Genomic DNA, 17,039 nt, shown 5'->3' on the forward strand with positions numbered 1-17,039 from the left:
AATTTGCATAGGGCTGGCCACTACCACTACATTATATGTAGGACATGCATGTTTCAGATAATTCATCTCATGTACTTTTCGAGCTATCTTGGAAAAACGTAAAAACTGCATATAATTACTGAGGTGAACAATTTTCCCTCAAAAATATATGAGTACATTTTAGAGATAATGCGCAATGTACTCCTTAGTTCATTTAGGAAATATGTGTGATCTCGAAACTGTCTATAAGCTTCAGAATAATTATTAAAATATACGAAAATCACAGTTAATACGGGCTTGAAGTGATAATGAAGCTTCAGTTTTCCTCCACAAGCTGTGATATTGTTTCATCAATTCACTAATAAATAAAGCATGCTGGGGGTGACGTTTTTGGAACAGCCTCACAAGAATTTTTTTGACCCCCCCCAAAAAAATAACAAATACTCAGCCTGTGCCAATAAGAATATGTTGAATTCAGCTCATCTATATCAGCTAGTGTTTTTATTGGTGTAGGAGCCCTACCTGTGCTGATGTTGACCATCAACCACGGTATATAGAAGAAGACGGTAGGTGTCACGCGCATGTTTGTGCTAAATTTCCGGTGTAGCTGACATCATTTTTTATAATATCCAATCATCTGTTTTCAATAAATAAGTTTCATAAATTGCCAATTAATAGTTGTTAAAAACCTCGGTTGGTGGCGATGACGCAATTTAGCTGGCTGGGCACTGCGCACACATTTCATGACCCCTACCACTTTCATCTAAATACAACAACCACCTGTCATGCAATATGGCTTAGTTTACGGAGGTAGTGGCACAACTGGGCTGTGAATAATTATTGAAAATGAATTAAATGTAAATTCAAGTATGAAAATTATTTTATTATAATTCCTATAAAATGATTGGCAGCTAGGTACATAATTACATATCGGAATGAAAATAAATGTTCCTTTTATTAAAACTAAATAATTTATTATAAATTTTATTATTATAATTCCTATAAAATGATTGGCAGCTAGGTACATAATTACATATCGAATGAAAATAAATGTTCCTTTTACTAAAACTTAATAATAATATTGTTCTACTAAAGACAGTTGAATAATCTTACAGAAGTCAACGTTATATTATTTACAAAACTCTCTTACTACATTTGTTATTAGAGTAATTACATAAATTATGTAGTCATGTAACCTACTTATATTACCATAACTAATTACAAATTATTTTAAGCAATCATTTATCTCAATTATCCACTAAATCACATAAATTAAACGTTAAAACTACTAATACTCATGGAAGAACTTAATCTGCTCTTGTAGGAACTTACTTACACATGGCTAGAGAATGTGTTTATTATGCAATAACTAAATAACTAGTTGAATTATTATAATTAAATTTATGGTTAAATCAATACATTAAAAAAAAAAAGTTCGCTGTGTTTCATAACTTGAACAACGCTGTGCATAAGGTTCTTCCTCATTAATGAAACCGAATGCATGTAATTAGTTTATTTTTACGATAGATAATTATTATTGTTTCTTAAATAATAGAAAGAATGAATTTTCATAGAGTTCCAACAGTTCAAAAGATAGCACAATGCAATCTTTTCTCTATGGTTTTAAGAAGACCTGTTTTTGTGACATAGGTACCGTCACATACCGTGCCGGTACGCCATACCAGCGCCTCTCTGGACAAAAAATAAAAGAAGTTTTGATTTATTCCTTCGGAATTCTTAACCCTTTAAATTTGTCCTGCTCCCAAATAGCTCTAAAACAATTTTTTAAACTAAATCTGAAAAGTTCTCGCGGGGTAGATCCCCTTCTGAATACCTCCAGACACCAACCCCCCCTTCCACGAAACTTTGCGTACCGGAATATTTATTGTTACAAAAACAGCACTGGTTTGATAAAAAAATTGGAAAAGTCTGCTTCTCTATAAACTGATTTGCACCTAGTAATTCTCTATGATTTCTTAAAGTCCAAAGTATCACCGGAATTTAGAACTTTTTGGGTCTCTCGTGTAATATTTAAAAAATAATCAATCTCTTCAGTGAATAGATTATCAAGTGCCTACCCATTCGCTTCAAATACAAAGCTTGAGTTTTTTATCCATTCCATACTATACAATCTCAATAGCTCTATGCTTGCTTCCAATTTGTGTGAAAATCGTATCCACGAGGCATTGAGGCGTTGAGGTGTTTGTTAGTAAAGGGCAATTCAATGAACTAGTACCGTACAAGAAAATGGATAAAAAAGTACTGAACGTTGAACAAAAACGTATTCAATTGAGCACCTAGTACTAATTTTATAGTATGTTATTCGCTAATTTTTCATGATACAAAAAATAATTGTTGAAAGCATAATCTCTTTTCTGAATGAACGTTTGCACAAATCTTACTATCGTCACTATCTTATTTCATTTCTAGTAACCTAGATGCAAAGTGCATACGTTGCAGAAATAATAATTTCTGATCATTTTTCAAAGATATGAAAAATACAATAGCTGACAAGAAGCCGTTCTATCAGCGAAAATTATCGATGGACTGATCATTGTAATTACCAGTATATTGATTCTCAACGTTAGATTGAAGGAATCCTCCGCTACGTTTGAAATACTTTCTCGCAACACATTATGCTGATGAAGTGGTATTTCCATCTTTGTCAGGCTAAAGCAAGCATCTATCGCCTTCTCTTTCTTCCGTATCTATTTCTGTATCCTCCATAGTAGTTGCTGTATCCTGAATAGCCTGAATAACCACTAGAATATCCTGAATAGCCTCCATAACCAGCCGATCCACCTGATGAATAGCATGAGCTTGACGATGTACCTGGTAGTTCTGAAAATAAAAAATATTTTTATCAAAAACTGTTGACATTTTTTAGAATAAAATAAGGGATAATACTGGGAAATAAATAAGGAAAACACCCTTTGCTTGAATTAAAGAAAATTAATGTGATGTGATTTCAAGAAAAATATTACCGTATTGAATCAAATTCTGATTTCAAGAAGTATTAAATACAATACTGTATCTACACCATACTGTAATACCTCCAACACCATATTTTTTATAAAATCAATTTTCGAGCATTTCCTATAATTTTATGGAATTTATTCTACTTTGGTATGAACAATCATTGTTAATAATGGTATGTATGGAAATTGTTAATAAAGTTGCATTTTCCATTGTTCACAAAAATTGAAAACTCAAGTAACTAAAGTTCAACTACTTATCAATTTCATTTACTACTAAATGGTACTAATTTTTTAGTTTCTCTTTAAGGCAATATTATTTTCACGACCACTCACCACATAATCCACTGTATTTTCTGGAAGGTGTGGCACCTATTTGGGCGCAAGATTGAGGTCCTGGTCTGTATGGTGATTTACCAACAACATTTCCTCTGCAAACAAAATAATTTTCAAATGAGAGACAGATAGTGTAGGGTACGTCATAAACAATCTAATGCAAGTCACTGAGAATATAATATTTTATTAATGAGGAATCTTATTTATTTGTTCGTAGATACAATCCCAAATCATATAAAAATATGATTGAGAAGGAACAACAGGCATGGCCCGGAATGAATGAATGAGAACTACACCACTCATTACAAGCTCAAGCTCGTATAATTATTATTAGAAACCACTTATTTTGACAAGGTGACACTCTACCCCTGCTACAATTTTTTCCTCAATTCCTTTGGCTATGCATTGCGAATTCCTCAAGAGTTACGTAACTAACTACTCTAAGGGAGAATAGAGGAGAGTAGAGAGTAATGAGTAGAGGAGTTACGTAGAGTTACGAGAGTTACGAATTCGTATTTATTGAATCCTTAGCTATTTTAGAAGATTAAACCAATATGATTCAGTTCTACAGTATTTTTATATCAATGCATTTTTTGTCCAAGAACTGCTCCTCCAAACACGAATTCATGACTCATTTTTTACAAACTACACGAACTCCATTAGGAGGTATACTAATGCCAAATACCGTACAACATTTTTATCTCGCAAAACTCTGTGTCAGCGATTCATTGCATTTCTATTAGACAGTTTTGAAAGATATGTATGAAAAATTCATCCCACATTCTACATCAATGGTACCGGATAATTTGAGTCCATTTCAATTTCCTACAACACTTGTGAAATTCACGGTAGCCTACTCTATAAAATTGGTGTAGGATACACAATCATAAAATGTACTTTTAATCGATCGCAATGAATGGAACAGGTATTTTAAAAATTAAATTCGATAAAACTTCTCGTGATACATGATTCATAATGATGTAGCTTGTATCATCTTATAATAATATGTGTTATCATTCTATAAGCATTCATTGAATTTTAGCATGGAGAAGTACATTGTATTTTATGATAGCCTACATTGTTAGTCTCTGATTCTACTCACCCAGGTCCGTAGTTGCAGACATACATCTTGGTGTTCCTAGTTCCATCTATGTATTGCGTATAGCCACAACCAACAAGATGTGAATCACCCCACACCATCTGAAAAGTGTTCAATAACATATTAATAAACAATTATCACTGTATTCCTTTAAATAGTATGAAATAATGAAAAATACCTAATGAAATAATAAAGTAACCTCTCTCCCAAAAAAGTTTTTTGTGGAGCTTTCGCAGATCCAATTGTCTTGATTGTAGTGTAGAGTACTGAGCTTTGATCACAGAGTACTGAACGACGTTATTGTTTCTATTTTCTGTTTATTGATTTAGGAGTACTCTGAGCTCGCACGAAGATGCGTGTGCATACATCTTTCTAGTAGGAGCACATTTCTGTGCTGTGGAGAACTAGAGTAGCATCAAAGATGTGTGAACACAAAATTATTATATAATGTGAGTTGATGTTATCTCTGTGGAGTATTTAGTGGAGTATAATAGGTTATCATTGTAAAGTATTATTCCATAATTAGAGTACCAATTAATGATTAAAATAGGTCAGAAAATAGGAAAACTTTATTCGGGACGTTGGCTGTGTATTCCAATCGTGTATTGTGGTTGTGTATTGAAGAATAATTAATCATTCCTCTGCTGACTGAATTATTTCGGACTAGCAGGTAACCCATGCTCTGCAAGGGTCGAATTAAAAACTTGACAAACTGAAAAATTGACCTCATAGAAACTTGAAGAATTTAAAATAGCCCTACAACCATTCTCGATGAATTAAGAATCTATATGCAAAATTTCAAGTTGATCAGTCCAGTAGTAGTTCAGATGTGATGATCGTCATTCGTGAATTTCGTATACCGTACGTTTATAAGCTGATTCTTTCCTTTATTATATTTTAGATGATCGAGAATGGACAATGTTATTTTAATGATTTCCAAGATCTCAGAAAACATATAAAACATCCATGAATTCACTAGAGGATTTGGCTGAGCTATTGAAATGTTACTGTACCTGTGAGTAATGTCCAGCTCCCCCTCTGCCGAACGAGTAGTGATAGACTTCGCTGAACCAGGCGTTGATTTGCGAACTGAAGTTGGGGGATTCTGCGTAGCTCCGACCTGAAGAGGACCACGTCTTGGCAATGTTCTGCCCCACGTGAAATCTGCCTGCAAAAATAAATTATCTATTTCAAAAATGAATAGTGTGAGACCGATGATTTTATCAAATATTTTTACTAAATAAAATTATCAATTTGGCAGAGGCTGGTTGATGGAAGTTTTGAAATTGAATTGACACTCCACAAAATCAGAATAGCTCCGGTACATTAATAACTACTACTTCTACATATCATGAGAATAACAACTCTTTGTTAAATGATAGGGCCCTAAGATCACTATCCTTGGATTCTTCCCGTTAATTACTATTGATTAATGAATAATGAATTTTATTTCCACCACAGTAAACGAAGAAATTTCATAAGCACTTTTCGGAAATCAACTAACCACCACATCAAGTGAGCCTGGTATGTATGTGTATATGTATATATGTATGTATATATCTATATATGTATATGTATATATATATATATATATATATATATATATATATATATGTGACGATTGACCATACATTTTGTTAAATGTCTTATGTCAATAAAGAAATTTATATTTCTATTTCTGGCTACTGTGTAATTATATAAGGCTATTGTGATTTGAATAAACACAAAATAATTTATTTCTCCTGTTTATATATTTATTTTTAGTTTAAACTATTTTGTTTGAGTCAAGTCCACATAACTGTTCATAACATCGATACCGGTACTATAAGAGAGAGATACTGCGTCGTAATCCTATGAGTACGGTACTATAACATTAGGTGCAGAAAGAAAAATCAACCCTCCTTCATCTCTATATATTTTATTATAATCGGACATCAATCTTTGATAATCTGAAAGCAAAAATTATCGTATAAGTAGAAGTACCTAAGTTAGTTGACTTACCGACTCTTCTTGCATAGTTGGAATCATGACCAGCGGGACAGGAATCAGCCCAAGACTGTGCTTTCCTTGCTAGCTCTTCATCCCAAGCCTGAAAATAAATTAACAATTTAGAGAAGTGGAAACTAATCTGTAGTTGATGAATATCAAAAGTCTTACAGTTCTTCTATTCACGCACTCAGTTGTACAAAAATTAAATTGAATTTATTCTCCTTGAAATGACCTACTCTAACGAAACAAATACTAAGAGAATCAATGGAATTATATGGTTGAATCAAATTGGGTTTTCTTATAAGGGCGTAAAAGAATATTTGATTTGCTTTCTGGTGAGAGAATGAAATGTTTTTTTTTCACAGATGACAAGAATATGCGATCTTGCAAAATGAAGGTACGGTAATTGTGTTTTACGGATTATAAGGTACAGATTTGAAAGGTTTTCATGATTTTTGCACTAGGATAATGGATATTCTGAAAGTGGTTCATTAAATTATTGGTCCATGATGCGAGTTTTCTACTTTTTGTACTAAAATCCTCTCAACTTTTAAGGATACGAACAGAACGTTCAGGTCGTTGTTTTGCTTTCAGTATAGGTCACGACAGTTTTCCGACCTAACAAACACACACTGTAAATAAAGAATGAGAGTGAACAGAGTGACAGAATGAATATAATATTTATAATATATATATATATTTATTCAAACGAAAATCCAAATTGAATGCTGTAAATCACCCCAAAGACTTCTGCTACTGCAAATATCGACAAATATTTGAACAAATGCAATATCTCAGTAATTTCCATCTAGGCTATATTATTATCAACGAAATATTATAATCTCGGTCAAGTTTCAGTATGAAGACAATTTTTCTATTATTGCCAGCTGATTAGTGGCATCAATCGAAACCGAAGGCTAAACCGCGATCTACTCAATCTGCTCACACCATTTATCTACTTCAAAATGGATTGCTTTTGAATGAACACTGAATATCTTATATTATGGAGATATCAACTCCCTCAATACCTACTCTCGAAACCTGTAGTTTCAAGTTTGAATATTACACCAAACTAGCTAAAAGGTTCAGTGGAGTCTGTTTTAGGTGAAAGTGATATTTGCCATGAATATTCTTACCATTTCGAGCATATTAGCAGCAGGCGGTTGACCACTAACTGATCCCCGAGCTACTCTTTGGCGCAGAGTGTTGTGAAGGGTGACGATGCTATCTTTCTCCTGACACGATAGACCACCACTTTCTGTAAAAAGCAATACGATTATTGATTACAATAAATATATCAAGAAGTTGAGCGGTACTGTATGCAAATTCTATTGTTATGTATCACACAACCGCAACAATCTATATTGTGAATTTCATGGATAAAGTTCATCACAGATACAGTTCATCACAAGTACAGAAAACTATTATCTAGCAACCCCTTGGGTTCTTGAAAACTCTCTCAAGAGCTGTTGTATTGTAATCTTTGAAACCCGCAACTTTTAATTATACATGATTGTTGAAAATTATGAAAACAGCTAAATAGTAAATACTTCTCTTACAAGACTAATTTGACAGTAGGTTTCATTTGGGATCCTATTTGAAATGGAAAATTACTTTTCTGATTTTACTATGTCGCTTCAACATCTTCGATCCTCATATGAATCCAAATCCACGGTATAATTTTCATCTAAATACCTTTTTTTAATAATGAGAAGGTGGTAATGTGATACATGATTTTTTCGATAAAGAGTTCGAAGAGAAAATAATGGCTAAAACCGCACATTGGTATATCAGTCCGTATAATTTTGTTGATGTAATGTTGTATATTTAACCAGCTGAAATCATGTGTCAACGCGTGTGATAGCTCCCAAATAGCCTTAGCTGGTTTTATTCCCATGAATGAATGAAAAAACTGTAGTAATTGGATGCATGCAATGAATTCTTCAGCAGATCAATATTCCTTCCAAAGTTATTGTAAAACATACAAACAGAAGGACCTTGGCCTCCAGTATGTCAAAAGTAGGAACTCGCTAACGCTCGTTCAATCATATATAATGTCCTTCGAAATAAATATTTCATTGCAGTGTTGTCAATAGGTCGATTGAATAAAAACTAGAATCTAGTGGCTTATTGCTAGTCGAACTAGAATATAGCGGTCTGTTTCCTGTATGTCTTGATTTTGGAGATTTTTCATAATGAAAAGATCAAAGATTGAGTTTTGCAGTACGTTGAAAATTCAGAAGAAAGATTGGTAAAGTAACATTGAAGTCCTTTTCATGGTGAAAATGCTAACACAAATAAATAAATAAAAAAAAATGTTCACAGTTCAGATCTCTAGATGTTTCACATTTTTTGTTGAATGAAAATTATTACGTGTGTTATTTGTTTTATTTTATATACTCACGTAATTTCTGGTAGCAAGCTCCATACACTCCCGATGTTTGAAATATGAGAATAAGAATCACATGGTATATCCTTGGGGTAGCATTCCTGTAAAAAAGCAAAACTCTCATACAAATTTTGGGAAAAAATTTGGGATAAGATCATTATTCCATTTTTCACAGCACGAAAACTCTCAATTCATCCAACTCACATAAGCCTGTCTGGTCAGAAGTGCCATTAAAGTTTCATAAAGAAGAAGCTTCTTTTTTGTTAAAAATGAAAAATATCGAACGAATAATGATATTTTGTACAGAGAAATAGAAGAGAGTCCTCCTATATCTATTTATTTGTTCAAATTTGGCACATTCTTTATATTGATAAGCATGTTACCAATAGAATTTAATTATCCACACCAGATCCGGTAGCAGTCGATTTCAAGCCAAGTTGAATAAAAACGCAAATTTATTCATTTTTTCTTGACACACTTGATTCGATCATGGCTCTCTTCTCCTTATGTTTTATTTTTCTCATGCTTTCTTTCCCAGATTTTCTTTTCTCGTGATCTTCTCTTCACTTTATCTTCCGTTATCCTTACACTCTCTTCCCTTCCCTCATCACAGAATACAAATAATATGTATTCTGTGCCCTTATCATTTGTTCTCCTATCGTCTCCTCCAATCGCTGTCTTTCTTCTCTCTCGTCTGGTCTCTCAAGACTATCATAAATGTTGATAATGCAGCGTTGAATATGCTGCTTCGAAACAAGTTTTCATATATTTTATGGGCACGATAAAATTCCCTACGAGATTCTGCCCAATATTTTATTGGATTTTCTTCGATATATTCTATACATCAATTTAGCAGATTTTTCGCATAAATTCCAGACTCTTTTCCCATAGTCTCGGTATTTTCCCAGTCTTGGAGCTCATTGGCAGTTTGAAAACTTGTTCAAGTAGTATTTACCTGTTCTGGAAAGACAATGAACCTTGAACTTTATATCTAGGAATGAAAATGCTGTGGAGTGATCGATTGCAGTGGGAATATTGAGGCTAGCCATTATATTATTAACCACAGTGAGACTCACATCAAACTGTCTGCGTATCCTATATGAACAGAATCAATGGTTCCCATTCAACCAATGCTGACAGTCTGAAGTATACTCACTGTAGATGCTGCTCTTGGAATCTATTCGATTCGATAACTTGTCCTACATAATGGAACAAGCTTCACGCTATTCAGGATTTATCCACTACTATTGAATAGGCAAATATTTCATTTGAATTCACATAGCAGGCACTATTGTAGGCTCTTGAAAAGAAATTTATCAAATCACTAAAAATACTTGTTCAAGATTAAACTAAAATTTATTATGCTTCTCACAGAAGCTTCTAGAAGGTGAGTGTGAAGGCTATTTTTGTGGCTCATAGCTTGATGTTAAAGAATCTCTACGATTAAATTTGAAGTTTCAAAGAGAGCTCTCGAATTGAATGGTATGTAATGAATCAAAATTATAGAAAATTGATGGAATAATTTGTGGGCAATTCAATAAACTTTCATAGTTGATGAATAATCCTTATTGCCTTCCTTAAGTGATATCCGCATGAACTAAGAACCATCATTGTATTATTTGTTTATAATCAATAGATTATTATCATTCATAGAAAGGTGCTCATGATTTTGAATAGTTTCTTTTATTGTTCAAAAGATCGTCTGGGAGGTTCTAAATTTTCTCTCATGCAAGCCTACTTAGAATTCGGTTCACAGTCTTCATGGTATGAAGAACACGTTGGCAAGAGATCATCTTGCGCTGTTTATACAGTTCTTCTTATTCGCGAACGATTTTTGGCAAGCAAATTGCTGTTTAAAATTCAGAATATTGATCGTTTGAAGTTTCTTCAAAGTTACAGTGAACACATGCTTAGTTTTTCCAAGAAATGGCGACCATTTGTTTCAAACTACTTCGAGCACAGAAAAGATACGTTGAGCTTAGTTCAAAGTGTAGTCTTTGAACTTCTGCTCAAAGTGTAAACGTAATTTTGCTGTGGTCTCTAAAAGAGCCGACTGACTAGCTATCTATGGTCTCAGCTTGTATGCATAGATCGATAGATCTCATGATACCTGTATAAATAGTATTCGCAGCATTAACCGTACCTTGATGAAATTTTATCACTATTTCTTTGCAAAAATCCACAAGATTGATAAGCAATTACAGTACTAAGCAATAATAATAATAATAATAATAATAATAATAATAATTGTTGAATCATGTGGGGTCCAACACGAAAAACAATTCTACCACCAAAGACCACAAAGACGATTGTATGAGATTCATACGTGAATTAATGCAAGGGATCTCTTAGTAAGTTACGGTATGTCATAATTTTTCAATTCACTAACAGCATCAATGTTCTAAGGCACATTGACTGATTCTGGACGCCTTAATCGAGGTTCAACACTGAGAAAATTAGGTCCATGATCAAAATCACCGAACCAGCCTTAAATAGTGGTTTTATATGGTGTTTCATTATCATTGCTTGAAGCGGAAGCGAATTCATCGGTGAGTTCTTGTCTCAATAATCCCACATTAAAGTGAATCATCCTTGCACGCAAGTGTTTTTGTGTTGTTTCTATTTCTTAGTTGAGGTACAATATATTTCCAAGACACTATAAAGAATACAAGTGGCATACATATTAAGAAATAAGTTCAAAGAAAGAAAGTTCTAAAAAGCGTCACACTTTTTTATTGTAATGTCAGATTTTACATAGCAAGATTCTATTTGTCAATTCACAAAATTTAAAGAGCAGCTCTCTTATTGATGATGACTATGTCTCATGCGAATGACCGATTGTCGGCCGACATTAAATCGTTCCAATACCCAGAATGTCTTCCGATTGGCTTATTCTCTCAAAAAGCTGATTGTCAATCAGTAAGTGTGAAATCCTGCGTGGAGTGAGCCAGGGTTGCATCTCATCACCAATTATTTTCAATATGTACTCAGAATACATTTTTGGGGAAGCGCTTGGAGACATAGATGAAGGTATCTCAATAAATGGAGTCAAACTTAACAACTTACGTTATGCAGATGATACCATAGTGTTCTCTGATTCAATTGATGGCCTGAAAATTTAGTGAATAGGATCACAGAAACAAGTAAAGTCTATGGCCTTGATATAAATACTAACAAGACAAAGCTCATGGTCATTAGCAAAGAAAATATCGGAGGGGTCAACCTGTACATCAACCAGACAAGAATTGAACGAGTCTCACAATACACCTACCTGGGGACTATGATCAATGAGTCATGGGACAATTCTCAGGAGATCAGATGTCGGATTGGAAAAGTCAAAAGTGCTTTTTTAACAATGGGTTCAGTTTTCAGGAGCCATGATCTCACCCTAGGTACAAAGCTAAGGCTCCTTAAATGTTATGTGTATTCAGTGCTTCTGTATGGTGTAGAATCATGGACCCTGAAGGAGGACACAGTATCCAGGCCCAATGCATTTGAATTATGGCTGTTCAGAAGAATCCTGAGGATTCCATGGACAGATAGAATTACCAACCATGAGGTGCTAAGGAGGATAAATACAGCCCCAGAACTGGTAAACCACATTAAATGTCGAAAACTTGAATATTTGGGTCATATAATGCGCAATAAAGGGAGAAACGAAATATTGCAAAGCATCCTCCAAGAGAAAATAGAAGGCAGGAGAGCTCCAGGAAGGAGAAGAATTTCCTGGTTGGCCAACCTCAGAGCATGGTTCGGAAAGAACCAATTCAATTGTTTCGGAGCGCAACCAACAAAGTAATAATAGCCAGAATGATCGCCAACATTCGTAACGAACACCCTAAGAAGAAGAAGAAGAAGAAGAAGAAGAAGAAGAAGAAGAAGAAGAAGAAGAAGAAGAAGAAGAAGAAGAAGAAGAAGAAGAAGAAGAAGAAGAAGAAGAAGAAGAAGAAGAAGAAGAAGAAGAAGAGAGAAGAAGAAGAAGAAGAAGAAGAAGAAGAGAAGAAGAAGAAGAAAGAAGAAGAAGAAGAAGAAGAAGAAGAAGAAGAAGAAGAAGAAGAAGAAGAAGAGAAGAAGAAGAAGAAGAAGAAGAAGAAGAAGAAGAAGAAGAAGAAGAAGAAGAAGAAGTGTGAAAACGACCATTCGCATGAATAAACTCCAATTGTTCACTTATAATAAATAATAGCTGGTGTAATTATTGAAATTGAATTATCGTGTACAAAATTTCGTCAAACGACCTGTCCCTAGATGAAATGAGAAATTAAAATGTCAATGACCTATTCTATTCTTCGTCAATGGAAATAATATTTGAAACATTGTATACCATACTGATCAACAATTCATTGATTTAATATTTATACTGATACTTCTACAATACTATTTGGAATGAGAGTCAATTATTTTGATTGCATCCTATTCATTAAATATATCTATTTATGAAATCACTGGAGATTATAAAAACCGCGTCCTTTTACATCATGTTGGCTGCTTATGTCGCGATGTAAGATTTGAAATACATAACATTATAAAGTTGTCTAATTCAAATCATATTGATATGATGTAGCAGTCAATTCATTGATGATTAGTGGTTTTCATAATATTTGGATTTCACAAGTAGGCTATATTTCAAGCACATTTCACGATCTCTATATTACCACATTATAAAATTGCTCCAACTTCATCCAATCAAGAGTGTTTTATACAGATCTGAAGGAAGTTTTCAAAATCTTTAAGCTATTTTGAAAAATATCACTCACTTGAATCATTATCAATATTAGATTCTTCTTCTTCTGGTGCCTATCCGTTACCGAAATGTTGGCAATCATTCTGGCAATTATAACTTTGTTGACAAATATTAGATTACGGTACATCAATTCAATTCTCACATGACTGCAATAAAGTCTTGTAAAGTCCTATATATTGCAATTTTCCAAGTGCCGTACTGATTAGTGGATGCTGTGAATTGACCCTTGCCAATTTTGTAACATAATAGTTTATTGATGAAGAACTACAATATAAATGGGACAATTGAAAATAATATTTTTTTTACAATGCTTACCTTGAGTCTCCCCCATAATCCTTAGTAGAGAACATCTTTAAACTGCTGTTAAAGAACGTTTTATTAAAGAAAACAGGAATAGTTGTTATAAAAGCTGTATACGAAGGCGTGATTTGAACGATAAGAGTCCAAGTTTGTTATCAACTGATAAGAAAACTCACAGAAGCGGAACTATATAGCATCACCGATGTACCAGTCCACTGATGGATTGGTACTGAGCCTGACTAACGGTTTCAAGTTTTGTCTTTGTTTTAATATATACAGATATAGAGAAGGAGATCGGCTACCGGTTTGAAAGAGAGAGAAACAGAAGAGGTCACAGTTGAAGAGAAAAATATTGAGACGACACCGCGACTGCAGGATGACGGACGGCTTTGCTCAAGGCGAGCAAAGGCTGAAAAGCTGGAAAAGGTTGAGAGCTGAGGATGTATCCATGCTGAAGTCAGACGGTAACTGACCCTTCAGGCTGCCTGTCAAGATGAATGAACTACGGATGATTTTTTAATTGACTATCATTCGATTGACAAGCTTTCACAGCTGATAAAGTGTGATATTATACTCAATCTGACTCGTGGATTAATTTCAATGGACGTAATTGAAGCTGAAGACTACATATATCATGGACCGTTACAAAAAGTAAGCAATTTTGACAATATTTCTATCTGAAGTTGATTGAAGTGATAAAACTTGTGGAAAATTGCCGAACTTAGTTGGATATGATGTCTGTATAGTAGGGAGTAGGTAATCCATATTCTCCTTGAACTTAATTTGAATAGGATCTCAAAATAACTATGAGAAACCATACAATTTTTATGAATCCACTTACTAGAGAAAATACTTCATAAGTGCGCTTGGAATAATTTCTATAATAATACGAGAAGCCTCACTTGTTATTATAGAAACAGTGTTTGTATGCAATGGGTCTTGCAAGACCTGGCAATTTGTCATTTGTAATAAAGAATCAATATCAAATATTCATATGAGGGATGCGAGAAGCAAACTAGCAAATAGGATACTTTTTTCTGTCCATAATCGATGCTTTATTGGAATAAATATCTAATCTTTAATTTGTTCTCCCAATATATGGTGTGCTCATTTTGAGTCTAAATTATGTGTGAGCTCGTCAAAGAAGAACCATATCGATCTCGATCAAAAAAATTGGTAATAGCATAGCAGAGGTAATAGGTATTACCATACGATATGGTAGTAGGTTATGATAACCTGGGTCTAATTATACACTTTTCTGGCTATATCACAGCAAGTATAAACAGCTGAATATTTCATGGTAGACGAATACATTGCAGAATTGTTGGCTGCCAAATGCAAGTTGGAATTCGATAAGAAGCATAATATGCTATAAATATTATTAGGATTTTCTAGCATGAAAGCTGAGACTTCTTGGCATGTAGAAAGAGGGGAGATGACAATCATAGATTGCATATTTTCTACTTCTTGAGAGGCAGGATTTGACTTTTTTCAGATTTGACTTATCGCGAATATGCAAAGGTCATCATCATCAGTTATGAGCAACTTGAAAGGACGGAACTCTGAGAAAGAATTCGATTTTGTCCGTTCTGGTACTCTGTCTAGTTCACTGCCCCCGAAATTCTAATGATGTACTCGAAATAACTTATTCTAGACATCTTTTCCATGCATATTTAGAGAAACAGCATGCAACATCTAATCCATTCAATTCAGTCTTCATGATTTTATGGCTTCATCAGCGGCTACTGTCATTTTTCTCCATCATATTCGTATCCTCCAGAAAATCTCTCTAATACAATCTGAAATACACTAGTGAGCCCCCAGGGCTAGAGAACTCGCTCATGAATTATTATACTGCTTTTGATATCCGCAACATGTTAATCTATAAAAATTTATAGTTTACTCCATATGGGTGTAAAGTTCAGAATCGAAATTCAAGAAAAAATTCAAACCTCAAGACGATTTGAAACTCCATTAATCAGTAAGGACTCGCTACGCTAGAATAACATACTACCATAGAATCTCAGTAGCAAATTGTAGGTATATATAAAATATAATTTTTGAATGACCTGTTTAAATGCACGTTTCCTTTTTAGCGTATGTCAATTAACTAACTTTTTACTGATTAAGTAAGTAGATTCTTATCTACTTGAATCAACTATTAATATTTTAATGAAAACACTTGGTTGTTGTTGAAAATATCACTTATTGTAAAAATCACAAACATTGTTTGTGACAACAACCCAGTGTTTTCTTTGTGGATAGATATCACAATATCTCATCAGTAACAGTATCTGAAATTAATATTTTCGAGAGTTTCGAGAATTCTTAGAAAAGCGTGCGAGAAGCAATCTTATTAACGTTTCTAATTAAGGTTCTCAGCCTCATTTTTGTATATCTATTCCAGATGGCAGAGCGGTGCAGATTAATGGCTGATTTAGGCTGCTAATCCCTGAGATTTCCAGACTACTGATCTACAATGAGTTTCACTATAAACTGTCAGCATTTCCTGAATCTGAATCATTAATATTATAAATGGGGAATCCTGAGAGTACAAAATAGAGAAGATGTTGAACAAGCAATTTAGTTGATGATTATTAAATTTACAAGTTTTACTCGGAAATAAATAATCCCTTCTATCTGTTTAGGAGCTTACATTGTTTTTACTATCGATTTCATGGAAATTCACTCAAAACAAACTTTTTATATGGATTGGAATAGGCTAAGGTTGGGAAGAAGATTTACTATCTGAATTGATCTAGCGTTGTATAAATTAGTGCTGAGAAATGGATGATGGTGGTGGTGGTGGAAAGGTTGATTTTTATGAAAAGCTCCAGGTTTTGAACAATGAATGGAACTTTGTGGAAAATCCAATTAGTAGGATCCAATGAATGAATTTGGTTGGAATATACCGTACGGAAGTATACATTATACTAGTCTATATAGGAAGTTGTCATTGAAACAATCAAAAATTGATCGTTCAAAATATTTATTATTCCGTACGGTGTATTCCAACCCAAACCATCTATCATGCTACTTAATCAGGAATATTCAATATTCCCGATTAACTGAATATAATCGTAATTTTTCAGTCTTATAATAGTTTCAAACCAGATAATTATAGAAACATTCGGATCGTAGGAAGTGTAAAAATTGAAAAATACGCTATTTTACAGTAGGAAGCCAAAGTTATCATAAACATCTCTTCAACTAACTACTTTTCTCTTCATT

At 33.7% G+C, this 17,039-nt stretch overlaps 1 protein-coding gene across 1 annotated transcript; it reads right to left on the minus strand.

The window, feature by feature from the left end:
• Positions 1 to 935: 935 nt before the first annotated feature.
• On the minus strand, positions 936 to 13,969 carry LOC111046821 (scoloptoxin SSD976-like). The gene is made up of 8 exons (XM_022332458.2): positions 13,824 to 13,969; positions 8,783 to 8,868; positions 7,515 to 7,636; positions 6,391 to 6,478; positions 5,403 to 5,557; positions 4,393 to 4,490; positions 3,291 to 3,385; positions 936 to 2,820 (listed from the first exon to the last, which is right to left on the minus strand). The coding sequence occupies exons 1-8, from the start codon at positions 13,856 to 13,858 to the stop codon at positions 2,663 to 2,665; spliced, it is 837 nt and encodes a 278-aa protein (XP_022188150.1). The 5' UTR covers positions 13,859 to 13,969; the 3' UTR covers positions 936 to 2,662.
• Between the last annotated feature and the right edge of the window lie 3,070 nt (positions 13,970 to 17,039).

Source organism: Nilaparvata lugens, chromosome 8 (assembly GCF_014356525.2).
Source record: "Nilaparvata lugens isolate BPH chromosome 8, ASM1435652v1, whole genome shotgun sequence".
Taxonomy (NCBI): Eukaryota; Metazoa; Arthropoda; class Insecta; order Hemiptera; family Delphacidae; genus Nilaparvata; species Nilaparvata lugens.

Bases quoted from the DNA above. Each gene is read 5' to 3' on its own strand.
- LOC111046821 (XM_022332458.2), bottom strand. From the start codon at position 13,858: ATGTTCTCTACTAAGGATTATGGGGGAGACTCAAG. The intron at 6,479-7,514 runs GTAAGAATATTC...ATTTATTTTCAG, and splicing joins CTGCTAATATGCTCGAAATG to GCTTGGGATGAAGAGCTAGC. The intron at 5,558-6,390 runs GTAAGTCAACTA...TTATTTTTGCAG, and splicing joins CAACTATGCAAGAAGAGTCG to GCAGATTTCACGTGGGGCAG.